Here is a 23930-nt window from a genome sequence, read left to right on the forward strand (position 1 = left end):
GTGCAAATTCGCACCGCGGCCGATTATTGATGAACTGGGCATGCCCTTGGGCCACCTCCTAGCCAATGAAGCCTGCTACCATTGGGATTGTGTCAGTGAAAATGCTAGGGGTGACAGTATTATGGGAGGGTGTGTGACGTCCTCTCCAGGCCGGATATGCCTGTATTCCTCTCAGCTGCCGAATAAGTCCCTGGCTACTGATAGCTTGTGACTGGTGCCCAGCAGAACAATCATTCGCTGCTGAGCCACTAACTGATGATTCTGGTTATTTTCGCTCCGCTTTGAATTCATCGCTAGTTGTACACCTCCATTAGTACTTGTGCAAATTCCACAGCTTCTGTGGCACCCACTGGCATCTCACAATGCCATGTGTGTATGACGGCTCACATTGGACGATAATCAGAATTCTGAGTAACCCTGATACCATGGCGGCACGTACTCGGTGTGTCTGGCACCCCTGTCTGAATCCTCCCCTTGGCTTACATGTATGATTATGGTCCTTATCTCACTGTAGGATGAATCTTTGACCGCTTAGACTTATGTAGGGAACACACCAGAACGATCATGATCGTGAGATGACCATACGATGGTCGCATGATCTGCTGGAGCACACGATCTGCATCCGATCTGATTCGGATCTGTACCCAGTTTAAAGGGTCGTTTTCAAATCTGCAAAACTACCAACGACCAGCGGGGACGAGGATCGCATCAGAATCGGCTCTTAAACATACCCACTTACATACATTTGGTTGAGATTGTATTGAAATGAGGGGAATTGAGGCCAAATTGTTCTGGTGTGTACCCAGCATTAGAGCAGAGGGTATTGCACGGCGCTGCAGCATGCTGTGTTAGCCCTCTTGGTTCAGGGTACTCTGCGTAATTCACTGACTCGGACAAGCCCCGCGCAGTCACACTTCCTCCTCCACGTGAGTTTTATTACAAGCAATCTGGCATCAGATGTTTTGCGATTAATAACTTTGGCCTATTACATTTTGGGCTTAAACTCACCACTAAGAAAGCAGACAGGAGAAAGCTTCATATACTGGGGATTTCTTAGTGATGGAGAAAAGATTTCACATGTTCATTGGTTAGTCCAAAAGATTATCTTCCAGTCTGGATTAGCCCACTGTTGGGTTCTTCAAGCCCTAGACAAGCCTCTTTTTCATTGCTGCAGAGCAACTGGTACTTGCAAAAACACATTCTTTTCCCGTACATTTAAAAAAAATGATGTTAATTTCAGAAGTTTAACCCCTTCCCGACATTTGACGTACATTTACGTCATGGCCGGGATGTACTTCCCGACACATGGCATAAATGTACGTCATGCCATTTAACTGTCACCGCGTCTATAGACGCGGTGACAGTTTAAACATGTCTGCTGTCCCTGACAGCAGACATGTCCCTGCATGCCCAGGGGGGGTGGCGATGCCTCCCCCCCCGTCGGCGATCGCTGTGATTGGCTGTTCAAATGTGAACAGCCAATTACAGCGTTTTCTGTGTACCGGCGAATAACGTTCGCCGGTGACACAGGGATCGGTGGTGATTGGTGCTGTAAAGTACAGCACCAATCACCACGGGGTGTAAGAGTGACACTGGTGTCACCCCACCTCACCCAACCCGCCCCCAAAGGCCGTGATTGGTTCGCCGGACCGACGGACCAATCACAGCCATGGAGGGTGATTTAAACTAACGGTGACTGCACTGCAGACGCCATTCCGGTCTGGAATTGCGTGCAGTGCGGTCACCGTACCTATCTGCCGTGATATACTGACCTGATCCTTGCAAAATACTTACCTGATCACCTGATCACTGCTTGTAGCGTGCTGGATGCTTCCTGGATCTGACTTCTTGTGACTTCCTGCTGCTGCTGCTGCAGTGTGATAGAGTTATAGATAGAGAGAGATAGAGAGAGATAGTGACAGAGTGTGCTATATTTTGTGTCTGCTACCCCCCCTTTTTGGGGGTGCAGGTTTTTTTTATATATATATAACTGTCAGTGCTGCTGCTGCAGTGTCATAGAGTGATAGATAGTGAGAGATAGAGAGATAGAGAGAGATAGTGACAGAGAGTGATAGAGAGTGCTATATTTTGTGTCTGCTACCCCCCCTTTTTGGGGGTGCAGGTTTTTTTTATATATATAACTGTCAGTGCTGCTGCTGCAGTGTCATAGAGTGAGAGATAGTGAGAGATAGTGACAGAGAGTGCTATATTTTGTGTCTGCTACCCCCCCTTTTGTGCTGATCAGTATATCTGTGCTGATCAGCAACTTTTGGGGGGTGCAGGGTTTTTTTTTTTTATATATATACCTGTCCGTTGCTGCCAGTTGCACTGTCAGTTGCACCAAAGGTTGTGCACCTGCTGCCCCTCACTGGTAATCAGTGTCGCATCACTGATCACCTTTTTTTTTTTTTTTTTTGAGGGTGCTGTGGGGTCTTTTTTTAATTTTTTTTTTTACACACACTGTGATTTTGTGGGTGTCCTGTGGCCACTGTGCGCTGATCAGTGACGTACATCACTGATCAATTTTTTTCGGCACAGGGTTGATCTATTTTTTTTTTTTTTTATCAAATTCCTGTTGCCTTTGAGCGCTGTTCAGTGACGGACGTTACTGACTAACATCTGTGCTAAATTTTTGGCGCAGGACCTTTTTTTTTTTTTTATTGGGATCAAATTCCTGTATAAAGTATTTTTTTTTCTGCACTACACACACACTACACACTACATACCCCCCCGTGTTGAAATAAAGTTTGTACCCCCCCTACACTATACACGTGTTGAAACATTTCACTACCAGAAACACAAAAATAAAAATGGCATCCTAAATGTCATCCCAAATGTCATCCCAGTCATCCAGAAGAATGTATTCAGCGGAGGAGGCATATGCCATGCTTGACTCTGACACAGCCAGTGAGGCAAGCGGGGAATTTGAAGGATTCATCTTAAGCTCCTCTTCCTCCTCTAGTGATGAGGGACCCCCTCAAAGACGCCCCCGTAGAGCAGCTGAGACCCCCCCCCAATAATTGATCTCGTATGGACCCCACCACCAGACAATTTTGAGCCCCAGGTTCCTGAGTTTTTGGCCATCCCAGGAATCCAATTTGATTCCACAGGTCTCAGAGAAATTGACTTTTTCAAATTATTTTTCTCTGATGATTTTATAAATTTAATGGTGGACCAAACTAATTTATATGCCCACCAGTTTATTGCTCAAAACCCCACGTCATCATTTGCTAGGTGGACCCCTGTAGATGCAGTAGAGATGATGACGTTTTGGGGTCTGGTGTTTCATATGGGCATAGTAAAAAAGCCAGAAATTAGGCAATATTGGAGTACAGATGTTCTGTACAGCACCCCACTTTACCGTATGGCCATGACCCGGACTCGTTTTGAGTTAATCCTTAAATTTTTGCATTACAACGATAATGCACAGTGCCCACCCAGAGATGATCCCACCTTTGACCGGCTATTCAAAGTCAGGCCGGTCATTGATCATTTCAGTGCCAAATTTCCAGAGATGTACATCCCAGATAAATTCATTTGCATAGACGAGTCCCTTATACATTTTAAAGGAAGGGTTAAATTCCGCCAGTACCTTCCCAGTAAGAGGGCAAGGTATGGCATAAAAATGTATAAGCTGTGTGAAAGCACCTCAGGGTACACTCACAGGTTTAGGGTATATGAAGGGAAGGATTCAAGAATTGAACCGCCAGAATGCCCCCCCTCCCTCGTAGGTGTTAGTGGAAAAATTGTCTGGGATTTAGTGCACCCCTTCCTGGATAAAGGTTATCACCTCTATGTGGATAACTTTTACACTAGCATCCCCCTGTTTAAGGCCCTTGGTTCAAGAGGTACAGCAGCTTGCGGTACTGTGCGCAAGAACCAAAGAGGCCTCCCAAAAACGCACATTGCCCAAGTAATGAGAAGGGGTGAAAGCAGGGCACAATCCACCGAAAATATGTTGTTGGTCAAATATAAGGACAAGAGGGATGTCCTTATACTGACGACAATTCACGGAGACAGTACCACCTCCGTCCCTGTACGAGGTACCAGTACCCACACCTCAAAACCTAATTGTATCCTGGATTACAATAAGTACATGGGCGGAGTGGATCTTTCAGATCAGGTACTGAAGCCGTACAGTGCCCTGCGGAAAACAAAAATCTGGTACAAGAAGCTGGCCGTGTATATCATCCAGATGGCACTGTATAACGCTTACGTGCTATTCCGTTCTACCAGCCAGAGGGGGACATTTATGCACTTTCAAGAGGAAGTCATAAAGAGCCTAATATTTGGGAACCAGCAGGCAGAGGGCCCCAGTACTTCTAGTACTGGCCCCCGTATTGTACCAGGGCAGCATTTTCCTGATGAAATCCCCTCCACTGGAAAAAAGGGCAGGACACAAAAAAGGTGCAAAGTTTGTTATAAAAAGGGAATAAGAAAGCAAACTATTTTCCAGTGTGACACTTGCCCCGACAAACCCGGCCTATGTATAAAGGAGTGTTTTAAAATATACCACACATCTATGGATTATTAGGTTCATCATTTCACCGTGCTTCGGGGGTCTTGCTAATGCCACATAGCACCCACCATTCATTCCACCAGAATCTGAGCCGCAAAATCCAAAAATCACTCCTTCCCTTCTGAGTCCTGCCATGCACCCAACTGGTATTTTTTGGTCACGTGAGGCATTGCCGTACTCGGGAGAAATTGGGGCACAGATTTTGGGGTGCTTTTTCTCCTTCATACCTTATGAAAATGAAAAATTTTGAGCCAGAACTGCATTTTTGTGTAAAAAAATGTAATTTTTCATTTGCACAGCCCAGTTGTATCAAAATTGGTGAAACCCCTGGGGGTTTGAAATGTACACTATACCCCTAGATGAATTCCCTGAGGGGTGTAGTTTGCAAAATGGGGTCACTTGTGGGGGGGTTCCGCTGTATTGGTGCTTTGGGGGTCTTGCTAATGCGACATAGCACCCACCAAAATTCCACCAGAATCTGAGCTGCAAAATACAAAAATCACTCCTTCCCTTCTGAGTCCTGCCATGCACCCAAATGGTATTTTTTGGTCACATGTGAGGCATTGCCGTACTTGGGAGAAATTGGGGCACAGATTTTGGGGTGCTTTGTCTCCTTCATTCCTTGTGAAAATGAAAAATTTTGAGCCAGAACTGCATTTTTGTGTAAAAAAATGTCATTTTTCATTTTCACTGCCCAGTTGTATCAAAATTGGTGAAACCCCTGGGGGTTTGAAATGTACACTATACCCCTAGATGAATTCCCTGAGGGGTGTAGTTTGCAAAATGGGGTCACTTGTGGGGGGCTTCCACTGTATTGGTGCTTTGGGGGTCTTGCTAATGCGACATAGCACCCACCAAAATTCCACCAGAATCTGAGCTGCAAAATACAAAAATCACTCCTTCCCTTCTGAGTCCTGCCATGCACCCAAATGGTATTTTTTGGTCACATGTGAGGCATTGCCGTACTCGGGAGAAATTGGGGCACAGATTTTGGGGTGCTTTGTCTCCTTCATTCCTTGTGAAAATGAAAAATTTTGAGCCAGAACTGCATTTTTGTGTAAAAAATTTAATTTTTCATTTTCACTGCCCAGTTGTACCACAATTGGTGAAACCCCGGGGGGTTTGAAATGTACATTATACCCCTAGATGAATTCCCTGAGGGGTGTAGTTTGCAAAATGGGGTCACTTGTGGGGGGCTTCCACTGTATTGGTGCTTCGGGGGTCTTGCTAATGCGACATAGCACCCACCAAAATTCCACCAGAATCTGAGCTGCAAAATACAAAAATCACTCCTTCCCTTCTGAGTCCTGCCATGCACCCAAATGGTATTTTTTGGTCACATGTGAGGCATTGCCATACTCGGGAGAAATTGGGGCACAGATTTTGGGGTGCTTTGTCTCCTTCATTCCTTGTGAAAATGCAAAATTTTGAGCCAGAACTGCATTTTTGTGTAAAAAAATGTAATTTTTCATTTGCACAGCCCAGTTGTATCAAAATTGGTGAAACCCCTGGGGGTTTGAAATGTACACTATACCCCTAGATGAATTCCCTGAGGGGTGTAGTTTGCAAAATGGGGTCACTTGTGGGGGGCTTCCACTGTATTGGTGCTTTGGGGGTCTTGCTAATGCGACATAGCACCCACCAAAATTCCACCAGAATCTGAGCTGCAAAATACAAAAATCACTCCTTCCCTTCTGAGTCCTGCCATGCACCCAAATGGTATTTTTTGGTCACATGTGAGGCATTGCCGTACTCGGGAGAAATTGGGGCACAGATTTTGGGGTGCTTTGTCTCCTTCATTCCTTGTGAAAATGAAAAATTTTGAGCCAGAACTGCATTTTTGTGTAAAAAATGTAATTTTTCATTTTCACTGCCCAGTTGCACCACAATTGGTGAAACCCCTGGGGGTTTGAAATGTACATTATACCCCTAGATGAATTCCCTGAGGGGTGTAGTTTGCAAAATGGGGTCACTTGTGGGGGGGTTCCTAACTTTTAGCATCTTATGGTGCCTAGAAACCTACATGGTGCCTAAAAAATAATCTCATAAAAAGGAGGCTCCAAAATCAAGTAGGTGCTCCTTCTATTATGAAGCCTGTGGTTTGGTCAACGTGCACACTAGGGCCACATATAGGATATTTATGAAAACAAAAGAATTGGGGGAATCAATTTTTAGTCACATTTCTCTAGTAAAATCTACTGTGTTCCTTAGAAAAATGTATTAAAATTGCAAATCTGCAAAAAAAATGAAATTTTGAAATTTCACCTACACTTTGTTTTAATTCCTGTGAAACACCTAAAGGGTTAACAAACTTCCAAAATGCTGTTTTGAATACTGTGAGGGGTGCAGTTTTTGAAATGGCATTATTTATGGGGGTGTCTCACATACAAGTCCCTCAAAGTCACATCAGAACTGAACTGGTCCCTAAAAAAATCAGTGTTTGAAATTTTCTTGAAAATTTGAGAATTTGCTATTCATATTTTAAGCCTCCTAGTGTCCAAAAAAATTAAAAGGAGGTTGAAATAATGATGGCAACATAAAGTAGACATATGGTCTATGTTAGTTATTAACTATTTTGAGTGGTATGATTATTTGTCTCACAAGCAGAAAATTTAACATTTTGAAAATTGCAAAATTTTCCATTTTTTTACGACATTTTGGTATTTTTCACAAAAAAACACAGACTGTATCGACGAAAATTTACCACTAACTTGAAGTACAATGTGTCACGAGAAAACAATCTCAAAATCACTGGGATAAGTAAAAGCAAAAAAAAGTTATCCCCACTTAAGTGATACCTGTCAGATTTGAAAAAAAGGGCTCTGTCAGGAAGGCAAAAACTGGCTGCGGCGGGAAGGGGTTAAAAAAATGTTTGAATTTGTAAAACCTAGAGTTTGTATTACTTTATTTGGTGTATATTCTGCTTTCACTTGACTCGTTTAGTGGAACCCTCCCTGTACAGGACTCTGTGATGCACCTTAGTTTGGACAGAAGTCTCTTTGTGTCTCTGCAGGATTACCATGTTATTTTGCTTCACGTCTGCAGTGGGGGCCAACGGTTCATCTATGACCTGGATACCGTACTGCCGTTCCCGTGTCCCTGTGACCTGTATATAAAGGAAGCTCTGCGTTCAGATCACAGTATCCCTAAGGATTTAAGAAGGTAGGGTTTGGAGGGTATGGATTATTGGATAGACCTAAACGTAGCTCGTTATGCTTTGGGCACACTATTTTATTCTCCCACCACGCCCTACTGGATGGTCGGCTCAAAAAAAGTAAACCCCATGTCGACCATTTGACTGTAGGCCTTTGCCAAGCTTGTGTCAATCTAATGACCCTGTTGACCTGCAGTCGTGTCGGCCTAATGCTTGTCGGCCTAGTGACCGTATCCCAGTTTATAGATGTATGTATGTATGTATGATCCAGAGCATTTTGTTTTTCCTCTCTCTGCTGCAGAAATTAAAGCAGGGATTTGTTTTAACTGGAAAAAACCTGTTGCTTTTGTCATAAAAATTTAACTAATAACTGATATAAATCTGGCTGAACAATATGCAATTCTGCCTTCTCAGAACCTATTGCTTACCATATTGTAGTACAAGTTGGTTATTCCTCATCCCTATTATCCAAATTATTTAGAAATCATCGTTTCTAGAATGTAATTTTTTTTTTTTTTTGCTAAAAGTACTACTTGGGACATCTGTAACTGGCACTACTTGGGGACATCTGTAACTGGCACTACTGGAAACATGATCTGTAGCTGGCACTACTGGGGACATCTGTAACTGGCACTACTGGGGACATCTGTAACTGGCACTACTGGGGACATGATGGGTAGCTGGCACTACTGGGGACATGATCTGTAGCTGGCACTACTGGGGACGTGATGGGTAACTGGCGCTACTGGGGACATGGTGGGTAACTGGCACGGTACTTGTTTCCTAGCACGGCGCCCATCGCATGCCATCGTGTACCTTATTTAGTGGTGTGCGATGCTTGTACAATTAAATATCGCATGCCAGCACCCATGCCATGAGATGTTATGGGTGCTTACAATAAGATGTAACCCCCAGTATCCACGCCATCCCAAAGTGTGGCGAGCGCAGTGGTACGCGTCCTCCGACCTTTTCATACCCCCACTTTCCACGTCGGTGTGGAGTTGATTTTAGATAGTGAGGCGAGCACAGCGAGCCACCGAGCCCGAAGTGCGGCGAGCGGACGCGGAATACAAGCCCGAAGCGTGGCGGGCGGTACGCGGAATACATGTAAAGTAATCCGTGTCCCCTTGCGGCGCTCGCCAAGCTTCGGGCTCCTATTCCGCGTCCCCTCAAAATATTTGTCTAGGAGTGTGTAGTTCCTCAGATGTGCAGCAGGTGGCAGTCTTCACTAAAGTGCGTGCAGTAAACCTTTGGCTTTCCTGTATAACTGACTGCTGGGAATTCTCACATGTGCTACCTAAATAAAGCAAAGGAGGGGCTGTCTTAGCTGTCCATGGTATATAACAATCTGATTAGTCACCAATACAGGTGTCACAATAAATAATGAGCCTCACCAAAAAAAAATGCACTTTTGGTAAGGAAAGAAGAAATTATATGTGCGCCAAATTGAGCCTATACCTACTGAGAACGTGTGTACAAACTCAGGACATGCAACCAAGGATCTGCAGGCAGCAGTGTATGTTAACACTGTGTAGCAGCTTTTACCTTGTTACTTAGGGGTAGATGTATGAAGCGGTGATAACCGGCCAATCAGCTGTGTACTGTCCCTTTTAAACCCAGCCTATAACTTAACAGTCAGGAGCTGATTGGCCGGTGATAAAGTACCTGGCACTTTATCACTTTCCTCCCTTATCACTGCTTCATACATCTACCCTCATTCCCTAAAACAGTGGTTCCCAAACTTTTTAGCATCACGGCACCCTAGATTATCAGAATATTTGTCACGGCACCCCTAGGTGCAAAGTTTGCTACCGAGAATTTCAGAAAACAATATTAAATTAAATAAGTTGTGCTTATATGTCATCCTTACGTCCAGTTATGTGGTGAGGGACAGAATTCACTTCCGTTTATCCACATATTTTAAAACTGGAAGCCACAAGCTCTAGTTTTGCCTATTATATCGACCATAAATAATTTGAATCAGTTCTGGACCACCAAACCGAGGCACCCCTGCAAGTGCTCCGAGGCACCCCAGGGAGCTTAGGCGCACAGTTTGGGAACCACTGCCCTAAAAACCCGTGTAATGCAAGGATGCATTCACTTAAGGCATTGTCCTGACCTTCATGTTAGCAGAGTTGGTCGTATGAAGGCCGTTTAGTACTTGAGTATAACAGAACAGATTATAGGTGTTTAGTGTTAAAGGTGAATTCTGTGTATTTCAGTTCTGTGTGATAGATTAATGCCCTCCCCGGCTCTGTTCTGCCAGGCCGCCATGTCAGATTTTGTACAGTAGATACCATTGTCACTGCTGCTGTTGTTTATATCATCATTATTATTTTATTACTATCCTCTTGAAACAGTGGAGCAAAATGAACCCTTTGACCGCTATTTAGGAACCTTTCCGGCTATTATCAGTAATGTGTCCCAAAATGTGGAGATAAATTGTATTATTGACATGACCAGAAGGTCAACTAAAGCAAAATATGTAGTTTTGCTTTTTGCCCCTAATAACTATTTTGGAGTCTTTGCTTCTCTGTCAGTCCACTTCCTAAACCAGGTAGAACTGGGCAGGGTCACTTTGAGTACTGGTACCATAACTGGCTGATATGTGCGGGTACCATTCATCGTACATCATCAATAATCGCACCCACCTTCTGTTACCCAGTCTTATCACTGTTTCCAATTGTAAAGCGCAACGGATTTCGCTGCGTAATATAAGAAACTTGAGAGTAAATCATTCCAGAGCCGCACACGTAACCTTCACAAACGTTCCTATCCAATAACATCCCCACTGTACAGTCCACACTAGGGATGCAAATCCCCAGGGCATTTTATTCCAATCGGAGGATCCAGAATTGAAAAATGCTCAATCCCAAGATTGTCTCCCTAATATGGGATCACATAGCTGGAAAGCGGTGGGCTCTCTACTTTCAAGATCTAAGGTTCTACATTCAAGATCTAAGGTCTGTAAGCCCCCGAGGCGATTTCAGACCCTTTTCTAAGCAATCAGGCGAGATCACTTAGAAAAGGAGCACGGAATGTTCCATGTGTGTGCCCTGCAGGGATGCCAATGCGTGGTATCGCAGACAGGGAAAGCCAGTGCTTGCTGATTTCCCTAGATCACGGGGCTTTACCTATTCTTAATATAGGCAAAGCCCCGCTCAGCACAAAAAGCATCGCAGTGTGCTGAGAGGTGGCACCGCAATGTGTGCTGAGCGTTCGTGCTGCAGCACGTCGCTCAGCCAAAAGCCGGGTCACCCCGTGTGTATGGGGCTTCAGTTTCTATAGTGAAGTCATACTCCGTGATGTCAATGCAAAAAGGCACAAATGATTTAATTCAAGAGCCAACGCTTCTCAAACTCCCATCATCCTTTGCATTTTTGAGGAACATGCTGAGGACAAGTCCTACTCCTCCTTAGCACTAAAGTGGAGAATATATATTCATAGTCAAACACATTGGTTATCAAACATAATAACATAGTATTTGAGGTTGACATAAGACATACGTCCGTACATCTGAAAAGCTTACAGTGCTGTCCTTAGCCTTGCCAGGTAGTATAGTGTTTTGTTAGCTGTCATTTATCTGAATTAATTAGTTGCCCCCTTTTTGTTACCCTAGGAAGCTCCGACTGATTAGAGCAGACGAGTTTCTGAGGACATTCGCATCTGACCGCTCCCACATGAAGGACGCCGGCAATAAGTGGAAAAAACCTCCACCAGCATATCCGTGTATCAGAACGCCAGGTGAGTGGCCGGCTTCTCGCTGTACATGTCCCGTTTCTGTTCCTGTCCATAAAGCTGTGTGTGACCTCGCCTTGTCCTCTCGTGCTCCAAACGTCTGCCGTAGAGCAATAGTGTAAGCTGCAGACCACTTGCACTATGTCAGCGGTTCCCAGCCTTATTGACAAAGAGGAAGAAGAATGTCCTGGTGTGGTGCACCTTTTAAAGACTTCAAACTAATAAAAATTAACTTTTATTAAAAATTTTAAGAGAGCGAAATATAAAAAAACACAAACAAGACATAAATGTGTTTAAAAAACGGCGGCTCTCTGACTCCACACGGTTTTTGACTGTGTATCAATGTAAGAATTTACAGGTATTATTAGCCGACACTCCTAATAGTAATAGGTCTGTATTTTAATATCCTGGTGTCTTAATGGCTGACAGCCTTATCTCTCTCCCGTACCCTCTGATCAGGCTTTTCATTTATGAGTACCCCCTCCTCTCAGTTTGAAATATCCACAGTACTTACGAGTGGAGTGGAAGTGAGCGGTCATTATATTAAGTAGGCGTTCGTGTTAAGCACCGTGAGAGCGCTCAAGCACGTCACTTGGCAAAAAAGCCGGCTCGCCTCATGCATCGCCCCTTAAGCCTCAGAGCTGCCATATTGGACTTTCCTACAATTATTGCGCGTCAAAGATCCCAGCTATATGTCAGCGGCAGAACACTGTGAAAAAGAGCCAATGGTGGCTTCCCAGTAGAGAGACCCCAGCACAGTATGGATATGGGGAAGGTCTTTATGTAGCATTCCCTCTGCAGATAGCAGCAGTTACACAGCTCCCGGCAGCGTCATTTCATGCACTGAATAATGAATGTCTGAAAGTTTCCACAGGGAGCAGGACGGTCAGGGTGCTGGGTAACCTCAGCTGATGTGATATACGCCTGGCCACAGGCTCACACAAACTGCTTTCAGTCTCTTACACACTATCCTGTCGGCATGAGAGAAGGAAGCTCTGGCTAACACACTAACTGGGTCCAAATTATATAAGGTATTGAAAAATGTTCAAAGGCTGCAGTACAAACGTCAGGCTGTGATCGGCAAGTCCCAAGCAGATATTGCGCTCTGCAGGTGTTTTCTGCGCTTACCTGTGACGGGCACTTTCTATAAGTGTTCACTAATATCGGTATTAATACATTATTTCATATTGACAGTGGGGACAGGTCTGCATGTGACAGGGGCAGTGACATGATGTGAGGAGGGGAGCGGAGCCAGCGGAAAGCCACAGACTGAGAGTTATATAGTGGGAGGAGCAGGGTCCCAAGCAGCACAGAGTATATCAGGAGATGAGGGATGTGTCAGGGAGGACAGGGCTGCATGTGACAGGGGCAGTGACCTGATGTGAGGATGGGAATGGGGGCAGCAGGAAGCCACAGACTGAGAGTTATATAGTGGGAGGTGCAGGGTTCCCCAGCAGCACAGAGTGTATCAGGAGATGAGTGATGTGTCAGTGAGGACAGGGCTGCATGTGACAGGGGCAGTGACCTGATGGGAAGAGGGGCAGCAGGAAGCCACAGACTGAGAGTTATATAGTGGGAGGAGCAGGGTCCCCAGCAGTACAGGGTATATCAGGAGATGAGGGATGTGTCAGTGAGGACAGGGCTGCATGTGACAGGGGCAGTGACATGATGTGAGGAGGGGAGCGGAGCCAGCGGAAAGCCACAGACTGAGAGTTATATAGTGGGAGGAGCAGGGTCCCAAGCAGCACAGAGTATATCAGGAGATGAGGGATGTGTCAGGGAGGACAGGGCTGCATGTGACAGGGGCAGTGACCTGATGTGAGGATGGGAATGGGGGCAGCAGGAAGCCACAGACTGAGAGTTATATAGTGGGAGGTGCAGGGTTCCCCAGCAGCACAGAGTGTATCAGGAGATGAGTGATGTGTCAGTGAGGACAGGGCTGCATGTGACAGGGGCAGTGACCTGATGGGAAGAGGGGCAGCAGGAAGCCACAGACTGAGAGTTATATAGTGGGAGGAGCAGGGTCCCCAGCAGCACAGAGTGTATCAGGAGATGAGTGATGTGTCAGTGAGGACAGGGCTGCATGTGACAGGGGCAGTGACCTGATGGGAAGAGGGGCAGCAGGAAGCCACAGACTGAGAGTTATATAGTGGGAGGAGCAGGGTCCCCAGCAGTACAGGGTATATCAGGAGATGAGGGATGTGTCAGTGAGGACAGGGCTGCATGTGACAGGGGCAGTGACATGATGTGAGCAGGGGAATGGAGGCAGCAGGAAGCCACAGACTGAGAGTTATATAGTGGGAGGAGCAGGATCACCAGCAGCACAGAGTGTATCAGGAGATAAGTGATGTGTCAGTGAGGACAGGGCTGCATGTGACAGGGGCAGTGACATGATGTGAGGAGGGGAATGGAGGCAGCAGGATTCCTTACACACAATTCCTTATCTAAACTATACGAACATATCAACAATGCAGACTTTGATACAGGTGTACTAAAATGAATGTTGTTACTGTAGCCAGGGCATGCTGGTATTTATAGTCCCATAACATAGACAATGCTGGTGTTGTACAATGTTCCTCTGATATGAATATTTTAAAAGCTTGTTTTAGTTTTTATTTATTTACGTTGCAGAATCCTCTATGAACCTGAACGACTTCATCAGTATGGACCCACGCGTGGGCTGCGGCACAGTGTACACACTAGCAGAGCTTACGGAGCGTTTCAGCACGCCCGTCTGACTTCCCGGACTTCTCATTAATAAACTTACTATTGTCCAGAGAAGTTTCCACCTTGCATAATTCATCCATCGCATTGTAAATGTTCCCAGGAGCCGCACGGAGCAAGATACGAGTATCCGATATCTCTATCACCAGCAGAAATTCCTGGTCTCCCCTCTGATAGACAGAAACACATTGTAGCGATGGATACATGGAATTTCCCTACAGGATAAGCAAATAAAACAGAACCAAGCTCAACATTCGCAGACTGTATGTCTGTCCCTTCCAGGTACATGATCGACTGAACTGAAAAGAAGTGGATTTTGTTGCTTTTAATGCACAGTCTTTGTCCATTTGGCAATAAAAATGTAATATGTTCTACATAGTATTTCTGTGTTGTGCCGTCAAATTGGAAGAATATTAAATGTTTGTATTTTAATTGTTTGCCCTTTGTATGTGTGTGATTTATTCGCTCCCTTTCCCTCCTCCATCCTGTTGCCTTTGCTGAATGATAGAGTGTACAAATGCTGGGTTTATTGCAGTGTTAATAAGGATTCAGGGAATGAAAACAGCTCCGCACTCATCAGTCATGTTCTTCAGGGAATGCTGGATTTAAACCACAAGGATATAAATCTAAATTCGATCGGACTGGTCTGTGTACTACTTCTGATTTATCAGTTCCCCTGGTGCAGGGGCGGCCAAACCTATCCTCGAGATCTACGATCGGTGCATGTTTTCCAGGCAACCTGTGGGTCTATAGTAGGAATGAATGCAGCATGTTTGAAAATGTGACAGTTGGTAATGACTACAGTTGTGTACCAGCTAGGTGACCTGGGAAATGTGACAGTTAGTAATGACTACAGCTGTGCACCAGCTACGTCATCTGGGAAATGTGACAGTTAGTAATGGCTACAGCTGTGCACCAGCTAGGTGATCTGGGGAATGTGACAGTTAGTAATGACTACAGCTGTGCACCAGCTAGCTGATTTGGAAAATGTGGACCGTTGGTAGATTTCGAGGACCGGTTTGGCCACCCGTGCCTGGTGGATCAGCAATTATCTCCCCCCACTGGTTCTGGCTTGATGAGGTCAGGTCACTTATAAAACCTTTGTACAGTATGTAACTTTGAGGAGAACACTATAGACCAGTCCCCAGTGTAACTGCTGAGATGGCTCCCACATTATAGACTGTAGAAGCCAAGACATCCAGAGGATTATATTGGCATCGGTCCCTTACCTATAAATAAGTGATTTAGGAAGACTATGTCTGCACTTTGTTTATTTTCGCATCTCTAAGTGCTGAATAATTGTCGGCTTAATCAAATTATATTTAATAAGATTATCCAATTTTTCCTTTGTTGGCATAAAATGTAAGTGTCCATCGGAGCAGGATGGGACGGGGCGAACCTTGGCATCTAATATGATGGTTCCTCGGGGAATTGGGGGGGTTACATCTGATTCAGATTCCTGTTTTAAGATTTGAAAGCATTTTTTGGTAGATCATAGATTAATGAAAATACTTTTAAATGGATTCATAGAGGATTCTGCAAGTTATGTCTGCAGCTTTATACAAGGAACATAAAAAAATAAGTGTGTTGAGGATCTGCGGAAATGTGACGGTGAATTGGAACAGCAGCAGCTTATACTGCGTACAATTGTAAAGTTCTTTTAAGGAATGGAAACATGGAGAAACTGGGTGTGGAATATAGGTCTACCCCTAAAGCTCGGCATGCAATTAGTCGACCGGGGTGAAATGTCGACAGGGTCCACATGAGTTTTTTTAAATTTTTTGGTGTCCATGTGCACAACTGTTGACATGAACCCCCAATTAGTATAACACGTACCCCCGCATGGCTCACCAGTGCCTAGCTATGCTTAGCACACTAATATATATTCTCCCTCTATGCCAGTGGTTCCCAACCTTTTTTCTGTCTTGTACCCCTTGATTAGGCTGTTCATTTATGAGTACCCCTCATCTCAGTTTGAAATATTGACAGTACTGTATGAGTGGCGTGGTAGCAAGTGGTATGAGTGTCCTGATATTAAGGAGTAGCGGAGGAGTTGTGTGCGGTCAGGAATCGGGTCCCTTGTGTCTGGCCGTTGGCTATAGATTGTAAGCTTGCGAGCAGGGCCCTCCTACCTTTCTAACGGTCTGTAAATACCCATCTTGTTGTATCACTGTTTACAATTGTAAAGTACAACGGAATTTGCTGCGTTATATAATAAACGGTACTTGTGAGTTATCTGGGCGTCCGATTTTGGTACTAGATCGCATACGATATCGCATGCGATATCGCATGCGATTTGCGATTTGCATGCGATATCGCATGCGATTTGCATGCGATTTAGCATGCGATTTGAATAAGATTTGCTATTAATTTCATTACCCCACTATCCCCAAAGTGTGTCTATCAACGTGAACCCGAAGCGTGGCGAGCGCAGCGAGCCCGCGAGGGGCGGCGGTACGTGTCCTCCGACCTTTTCATGCCCTACTATCCACTAGGGCGTGGAGTGAGAATAGAATAGTGTGGCGAGCGCAGCGAGCCACCGAGCCCGAAGCGTGGCGAGGGGACGCGGACACCTTCACAGGTATCCGCGTGCCCTTGCGGGCTTCACAGGTGTCCGCGTCCCCTCGCGGGGCTCGCTGCGTTTGCCACGCTTCGGGCTCGGTGGCTCGCTGCGCTCGCCACACTATTCTATTCTCACTCCACGCCCTAGTGGATAGTAGGGCATGAAAAGGTCGGAGGACACGTACCGCCGCCCCTCGCGGGCTCGCTGCGCTCGCCACGCTTCGGGTTCACGTTGATAGACACACTTTGGGGATAGTGGGGTAATGAAATGAATAGCAAATCTTATGCAAATCGCATGCTAAATCGCATGCAAATCGTAAATCGCATGCGATATCGCATGCGATATCGTATGCGATATCGCATGCAAATCGCATGCAAATCGTAAGTACCCAAATCGGACGCCCAGATAACTCACAAGTACCTAATAAACTGTTAATAAATTAAATAAATTATACTGTATCCAGAATTCCCGCTAACACCCTGCGATTCCTCCACCCGTGTCAGCACAGGGCATCTGAGGGCCCTGATATCTGAGGGTAGCGCGGGTAGCTCGCAGTGGATTGCTGGTCGGGCAAAAGCACGAGGAGACGCTGATGACGCTGCAGGCGGAGGTGACGCAACAGGGTTAGTCTCCATGGCAATGGGAGACTTCTTCCGCAATTATCAATATTATTTTCAAGTACCCGCAACCGGTCTTCAAAGTACCCCCCGTGGGGGTACTAGTACCCAAGGTTGGGAACCGCTGCTCTATGCGGATGGACGGAAGTAAGAACAAACCTGTTCACAATAACAAATGGAAAAAAAAATCATGTCTACCTGTTCCGTGTCGAATTGCATGTTGACCTTTTGACCCTGTCAAGCTATTGCTTGTTGACCTTTTAGGGGCTGCCTTGTGTTACTGGGTGTTCACATATGGCGCCCGGTCTTGTTTGATGGCATCTATCGTATCAGTTGTGTCCTCAGGATCTGCGTTAGCTTGTTGGCCACCACTGTGGGTCTTTTCTCACTTCATTTCTTAAAGGTATTAGATGAATTTGATCCTCTGGATCCTTCTACATGTTTGCGGGCCCCATAAGGGCCAAGGCTCTGAGGCCTGGCGGCTGTCGTCAGTGGTCTTCTGTTTTACTACCTGTTCTCTCTCTGGCGTATGAAACCCTTTCCCTTGAACTGTGGGGGTTATTCTGGAGGACAGGACGCGCTGCGGAGTTTTCAGCGCTGCGTGTCTTTTTAGGCCTCGCATTGCCGCCCGCCCCATTCGCAGGGCGAATTTGCCCGCAAGACTGATATTTTGCATAAACATCCATTCTCAGCCCAAGGGGAGACACCCTCGTCATTCGATGGTCGCCGACTCTCAGGTGTCTTAGATTTGCGTGTGTCCTGTGGGATGGCAGCTGACATCTGGTGATGTCAGCTGACCACCCTCGTCATTGTGGCATTAACATTGGAAGCCAATGAAACAATGGACGTTCCCGTGGGCGCATCTCCCATCCGCACTGTTGCGAGCGCTCACCAAACACGCATGTGCAGAAATGCGCAGAACAAAAACATTGCTCTCCTGTGTGAATTCGCATGGGAGCGCACCAACCAGAATAACCTCCTGTGTGTGTATATATATTCCTTGGAATATCTTTTGAGTGGTATCTTTACATGAGGCAGCCATGTGTATGCAGACCTGGCCTGGCCTGGGCTGTAACTAGAGCTGAAGACACTTCAGATATTTGGCAATATCGGAATATCATCTAGATAATACCATCGGAATATTCCTTCTTACTGTTTACTGGATTCATGTTCCAGCCGTTCCCGACCATTCCAACTCGCCGGATGTAGGGTTCCCTTTCCTGAATGGCGGTCTCCACATGACATCTGTGATTTGGTGACCCGCCAACCAATCAAGGAGCGCTATCAGTCAAGTAGAGCCCATGGAATACTATGGGTGGGAACCGGTGGTTTGCTGCAAACCACAACGTAATTGAGGGCAACAACAGGTTTGATCTCTTCATTAACTTTTTGGTTTGCGGTATTGCAGCGTTATATAGGTGATGACTCAAGCTATGAACAGCCCAGTTACAAAAGCAGTGGTGTTGATTTATTGTTGGATAGCAGGTACAGCTGTACTCACTGTTACACTAGAACTTGAGTGGAAGTGGTTTCTTACATCTCACTGGCCATTGAGTATATACTGCAATCAGTTAGCGGTGCACGGATGAGGGAACACGAGAATTTCAGGTAATCGCAGGTCTCTCTGGAGCTAAATGGAAGACATGCTCCAACAATAAAAGCCAAGATGGCGCTGCACATGCTTGGTGGCCATCTTTGGATAGGGCATGAAGCATCCCTGGAGAAAAGAAAGCCTGTAGTCTGTGCAGTAGCAGGCTCCTCCCCCAACAAAAGAGATGCGTTTTTCCTCCTGATGTTAAGAAATGTTGGAAGCGATGTTTTAATGTGTCTGTGTTGTAAACTGATTTAGAGATCTCTCTAGTATTGCTTGAAATAGAACATTGTGATTGTGAAATGATGCTGACGGCGATATATTAGTCTGCTAGAGCCCTCACGGCCAGCAGCGGTCCCTGCTGTGTAAACAGGAATTTGGACCCGTCGTCTTACTCATATATAATTCTGCAGATTAGTCACCAACGGTGAAGAGGTCGTGGGAACTTTCCCACCCTGTAATGAAGGCTAATCTGCTGGGGACTTTGGGAGATGATCACGGCCGGGTCCTGAGGAGCCAAACTTGATAATATACAGTGAGCCCTCTGAGTGTTGCAGGCAACTTGTGGCTTTTCAAAGCGAATGCTGTCTACCACGGGCCTGATGCGGAGATGTACACAGTGTCGCCATTTATGCAGTTGAGTGACTATTGTTGATCTGCTCAGTGGGCGTCTCAGTGCAAATCCTGCCCGGTGCGACATTGACATATATTTGCACAATTGCTTTGTACAAAGGGGCTAATTCACACTGGACTGTTGGCAAATGGCACACGCGCAGGACCCACTCTGCACATGTGCAGAAATGCCTGACAGGCAAAGGTGTTCACAGGGAGAGGCGACCAGCGTTCAGGAAAAACACGCCAGTTTCTCCAGTGTGGTGAGGCCAGTGACTGCATCGTGTATGCAGTTTACTTGGCTTTGCAATGCCCCCTGTGACTTCAAGTGTGAGTACAGTCAGATTTACTCAGGCTGCAGCTGCAGATAAACATTGCAACTCTCACATTGCAGTTTTAGCAATCGCAAATGTAGGCAGTGGGCGGTATACAGGCAGGAAGTGGTGTGCTGGCAGGGGGTGGTGGTGTGCAAGCAGAAGGCAGTATGCAGGCATGAGGTGGTGGGCAGGCAGGAGATTTAATGTAGGCACAGGGCAGTATTTAGGCAGGTGGTAGTATGCAGGCAGGGGGTGGTATGCAGGCACGGGGCAGCATTTAGACGGGGTGGTATGCAGTTAGAAGGGGGTATGCAGGCAGGGGGTGGTATGCAGACAGGAGATTTTATGTAGGCACAGGGCAATATGTAGGCAGGGGGTGGTGTGCAGGCAGGGGGTGGTTTGCAGGCAGGGGGCAGTATGTAGGCAGGGGGTGGTGGGCAGGCAGGGGCGGTGTGCAGGCATGGGGTGGTATGTAGGCAGGGGGCGATGTGCAGGCAGGGGGCAGTGTGCAGACTGGGGGTATTATACAGGCATGGGGCAGTATGTAGGCAGGGGGTGGTGTGCAGGCACGGGGCGGTATGCAGGAAGGGTGCGGTGTACAGTCAAGGGCGAGTATGTAGGCAGGGGATGGTGTGCAGGCAGTAGGTGGTATGCAGGCATGTGGGTGGTAAGAAGGAAGGAGATTTTATATAGGCACGGGGCAGTATATAGGCAGGGGGTCGTATGTAGGCAGGGGATGATATGCAGGCAGGAGGTGGTGTGCAGGCATAAGGGGGTATGCAGACAGGAGATTTTATGTAGGCACAGGGCAATATGTAGGCAGAGGGCAGTGTGAAGGCAGGGGATGGTATGCAGGCAGTGGGTGATTCTATGCATGCAGGGGGTGGTACGCAGGCAGGGTTTGTGTGCAGTCGGGTGGTATGCAGGCATGGGGTGGAATGCAGGCACAGCGCAGTATATAGGCAGGGGGTGGTGTGCAGGCAGGGGGTGGTGTGCAGGCAGGAGGTGGTGTGTAGAGGGGAGGTGGTATGCAGGCAGGGCGTGGTATGCAGACAGGAGGTGGTTTGCAGGCAGGGGGCAGTATGCAGGCAGGGGGGCGGTGTGCCGGCAGGGGGCGGTATGCCGGCAGGGGGCGGTATGCAGGCAGGGGGCGGTATGCAGGCAGGGGGCGGTATGTAGACAGGGGGTGGTGTGTAGGAGGGAGGTGGTATGCAGGCAGAGGGTAGTATGCAGGCATGGGGCAGTATGCAGGCAAGAGATTTTATGTAGGCAGGGGGTGGTATGCAGGCAGGAGGTGGTGTGTAGGAGGGGGCGGTGTGCAGGCAAGAGGTGGTGTTCAGGCAGGAGGTAGTTTGCAGGCAGGGGGGTAGTATTCAGGCAGGGGGTGGTGTGTAGGAGGGAGGTGGTGTGCAGGCAGAGGGTAGTATGCAGGCAGGAGGCGGTATGTAGGCAGGGGCCGGTGTGCAGGCACAGGGTGGTATGTATGCAGGAAGGAGATTTTATTGTAGGCATGGGGCAGTATTTAGGCAGGGGGTAGTATGCAGGCAGGAGGTGGTATACAGGCAGGGGGCGGTGTGCAGGCAGGAGGTGGTAGTATGCAGGCAGGGGGTAGTATGCAGGCAGGAGGTGGTATACAGGCAGGGGCCGGTGTGCAGGCACAGGGTGGTATGTATGCAGGAAGGAGATTTTTCTTACGGCCAGTGGTGGATGCTGGGGATGTGGGTATTCCGGGCTGGAGGTCCGGGCACCAAGGAGTAGAAACTTCTTGTGGCTAGTGCAGCCCCAGGCTCCGCCCCCCTAATACCCCTTCCTGTCCTCAGAGACCGTTTTTTTTCCCTTGGTGCTCTGAGGAACAGGCACCACGCTAAGGAGAGGGCAATTTTTGCCCTAGTTAACTTCATTTTATTTTAAAATATATATATATTTTTTTTTTACACAGCCGTCAGACTCGCAGCGCTGCTGCGGCTGACGGCAGAGACCTCTCCCGGCGTCTGGTGGACGGACCTGTCGGCCGCTCACACCAGACACCTCAGGCACTTGGAGGGAGCTGCGGCCGGGAGAAGCACAGGTAAGCGGCTTCCCCTTTGAGGGGAGCTGGATATCGCGGCTCACACCGCCGGCGGAGGGGGCGCCGCCGGAGGCTTGGCAGCAGTACTCAGCTCATGCTGAGAAACCGCTAGACCACCAGGGTTTTCTGCATAAGCATCTCTCTCTGTGGAGAACGAGTTACGCTGGTGGTTCCAGGAGGGGACGGAGTTATCATGCTCGCGGCAATGGCCTGTCCTGGGTTCCCGCCGCGAGCGCTCCTCTCCTCCCCTCTGTGTCACAGCGGGGGCCATTTTAGCTCACTTGCTGCCTGCCTGCTAAACGGAGAGGAGCTTAAGAAATCGCCCCCCTTTGCCTCCACTGTTATCAGTGACAGGTTGTATTATCCTCACCTCACTTATATGGTGAAGGTGTAGGAAACAAAGTGCCGAATTCCTGTGTGTGTGTGTGTAGTGTGGGGATTGAATATACCAGGGTTGACGACTTTTTTTTTCTCCTCTCCGGGAGAAGCCCGGAGAGGAGAGATTCAGTAGCCACTCAGGGGGCGGGGCTTAAGAGTGACATCACTAAGCCCCGCCCCCATGCTGTTAAACCAGCAAATTCAGTGATCTCCGTGGAGGGGGCGGGGCTAAAATGACGCGATTGTGTCATTTTAGCTCCGCCCCCTCCTCTGAGACCCGAGGATTGCGGCATTTTAATGCCGCGATCCGGGGGACAGGGGGGGTCCCCCCTGAATCCGGGAGGGTTGCCCACCCTTCCGGGGGGCCGGGAGGGAGCCCCGATTTTCGGGAGACTCCCGGAAATTTCGGGAGGGTCGGCAACCCTGGAATATACTGCAGTGTATTTTATCTGTCTTTGTTATTTTCCACAGTTTGTTATGTTGATGTGAGTATTCATATACCACATCTCTCTCTGTAGTATTGACAGAGAGCGCAGTATTAGTTCACTTATTCTTTTATTTAGTGACTGACAATTCCCACATACAATATTACTGGTGTACTTAGTTAACTCAGGTTACTAATTTACTAGGATACATACACACATCATGTCAGCAAAGGGGAAATCCCGTAGGCCTGGTCCCGCTCCAGTGTTGCACGCATATACTTGCACAGTGTGCAAAGAAAATTTTGCTAGTGCAGAGCAGAACCACACAGGCCTCTGTGACCGTTGCTCTCAGCCGGGACCTAGTTCGCAACCCAATGCGGATGTTCCCTGCAGACCGGACTGGGCTGCAGACCTGTCCTCAGGGCCGCCAAGAGAAATCCTGGGCCCCGGTACAACAACTTCCTGGGGCCCCCACGGACGGAGCTCCCGCACACTCTGCGGACCCGTTGTTACGCCACTGCTTCCAAGGTGGATACACGTACAAAAATTTACACTGTAATGCCTATTACACGTCACACACCCATTACATATTATGCCATAATGCTCATTACACGCTATGCCACACACCGTAATGCTCATTGCATATTAAGGGGTTAACATGCTCTGCCAGGGGTTAACATTCTCTGCCAGGGATTAACCTGTCTGCCCTGATTTACATGCTCTGCCAGGGGTTAACATGCTCTGCCAGGGGTTACATGCTCTTTGCAAAGGATTTACACATACCCCCCAACATGGCCCATTCCATTAGTTACAAAATGCTCTGTTCCTGGACTTCCCTGCCAGTGGCAGTTACAGATGTGAGCCTGCAGCACAGTCCAATATTCAAAAAGGGGGGTCATACAGTATATACTGCCACACCAAGCATCACTGTCCTGGACTCACTGGCAGTTGATGTGACTGCCCCTCTTTGAATTTTGGACTGTGCTGGAGTCCAACCTCTGTAACTACCACTGGCAGGGAAGTCCAGGAACAGAGCATTTTGTACCTAATGGAATGGGTCATGTTGGGGGTACTTAAGTTGCCACCAAATAAAAAAAAACCTGTGTGTCCAGACCAAGGCCCCCCTGACAGGCCCGGGCCCGGGTAAATTGTACCTGCTCCCCCCTCTCTCGGCACCCCTGCCTGTCCTCTGCGATGAGGGAATTAGCTTCCCAGCTGGCAGCG

General features: G+C 47.4%; 1 protein-coding gene across 3 annotated transcripts in view; it reads left to right on the top strand.

Annotated features, from left to right (window-relative positions):
* The window catches only part of NTAQ1 (N-terminal glutamine amidase 1), a 45757-nt gene extending 31185 nt beyond the window's left edge, over positions 1-14572 (top strand). For all 3 annotated transcript variants that reach the window (XM_083186766.1, XM_083186764.1, XM_083186763.1), the window contains 3 exons: positions 7533-7681; positions 11293-11417; positions 14043-14572. In XM_083186766.1, coding sequence (XP_083042892.1) covers positions 7533-7681; positions 11293-11417; positions 14043-14149 — 381 coding nt within the window. In that variant the 3' untranslated portion in view covers positions 14150-14572. The remainder of the gene's footprint in view (positions 1-7532; positions 7682-11292; positions 11418-14042) is intronic.
* Positions 14573-23930: the final 9358 nt, after the last annotated feature.

Source organism: Crinia signifera, chromosome 5 (assembly GCF_055691185.1).
Source record: "Crinia signifera chromosome 5, ASM5569118v1, whole genome shotgun sequence".
Lineage (NCBI taxonomy): Eukaryota > Metazoa > Chordata > Amphibia > Anura > Myobatrachidae > Crinia > Crinia signifera.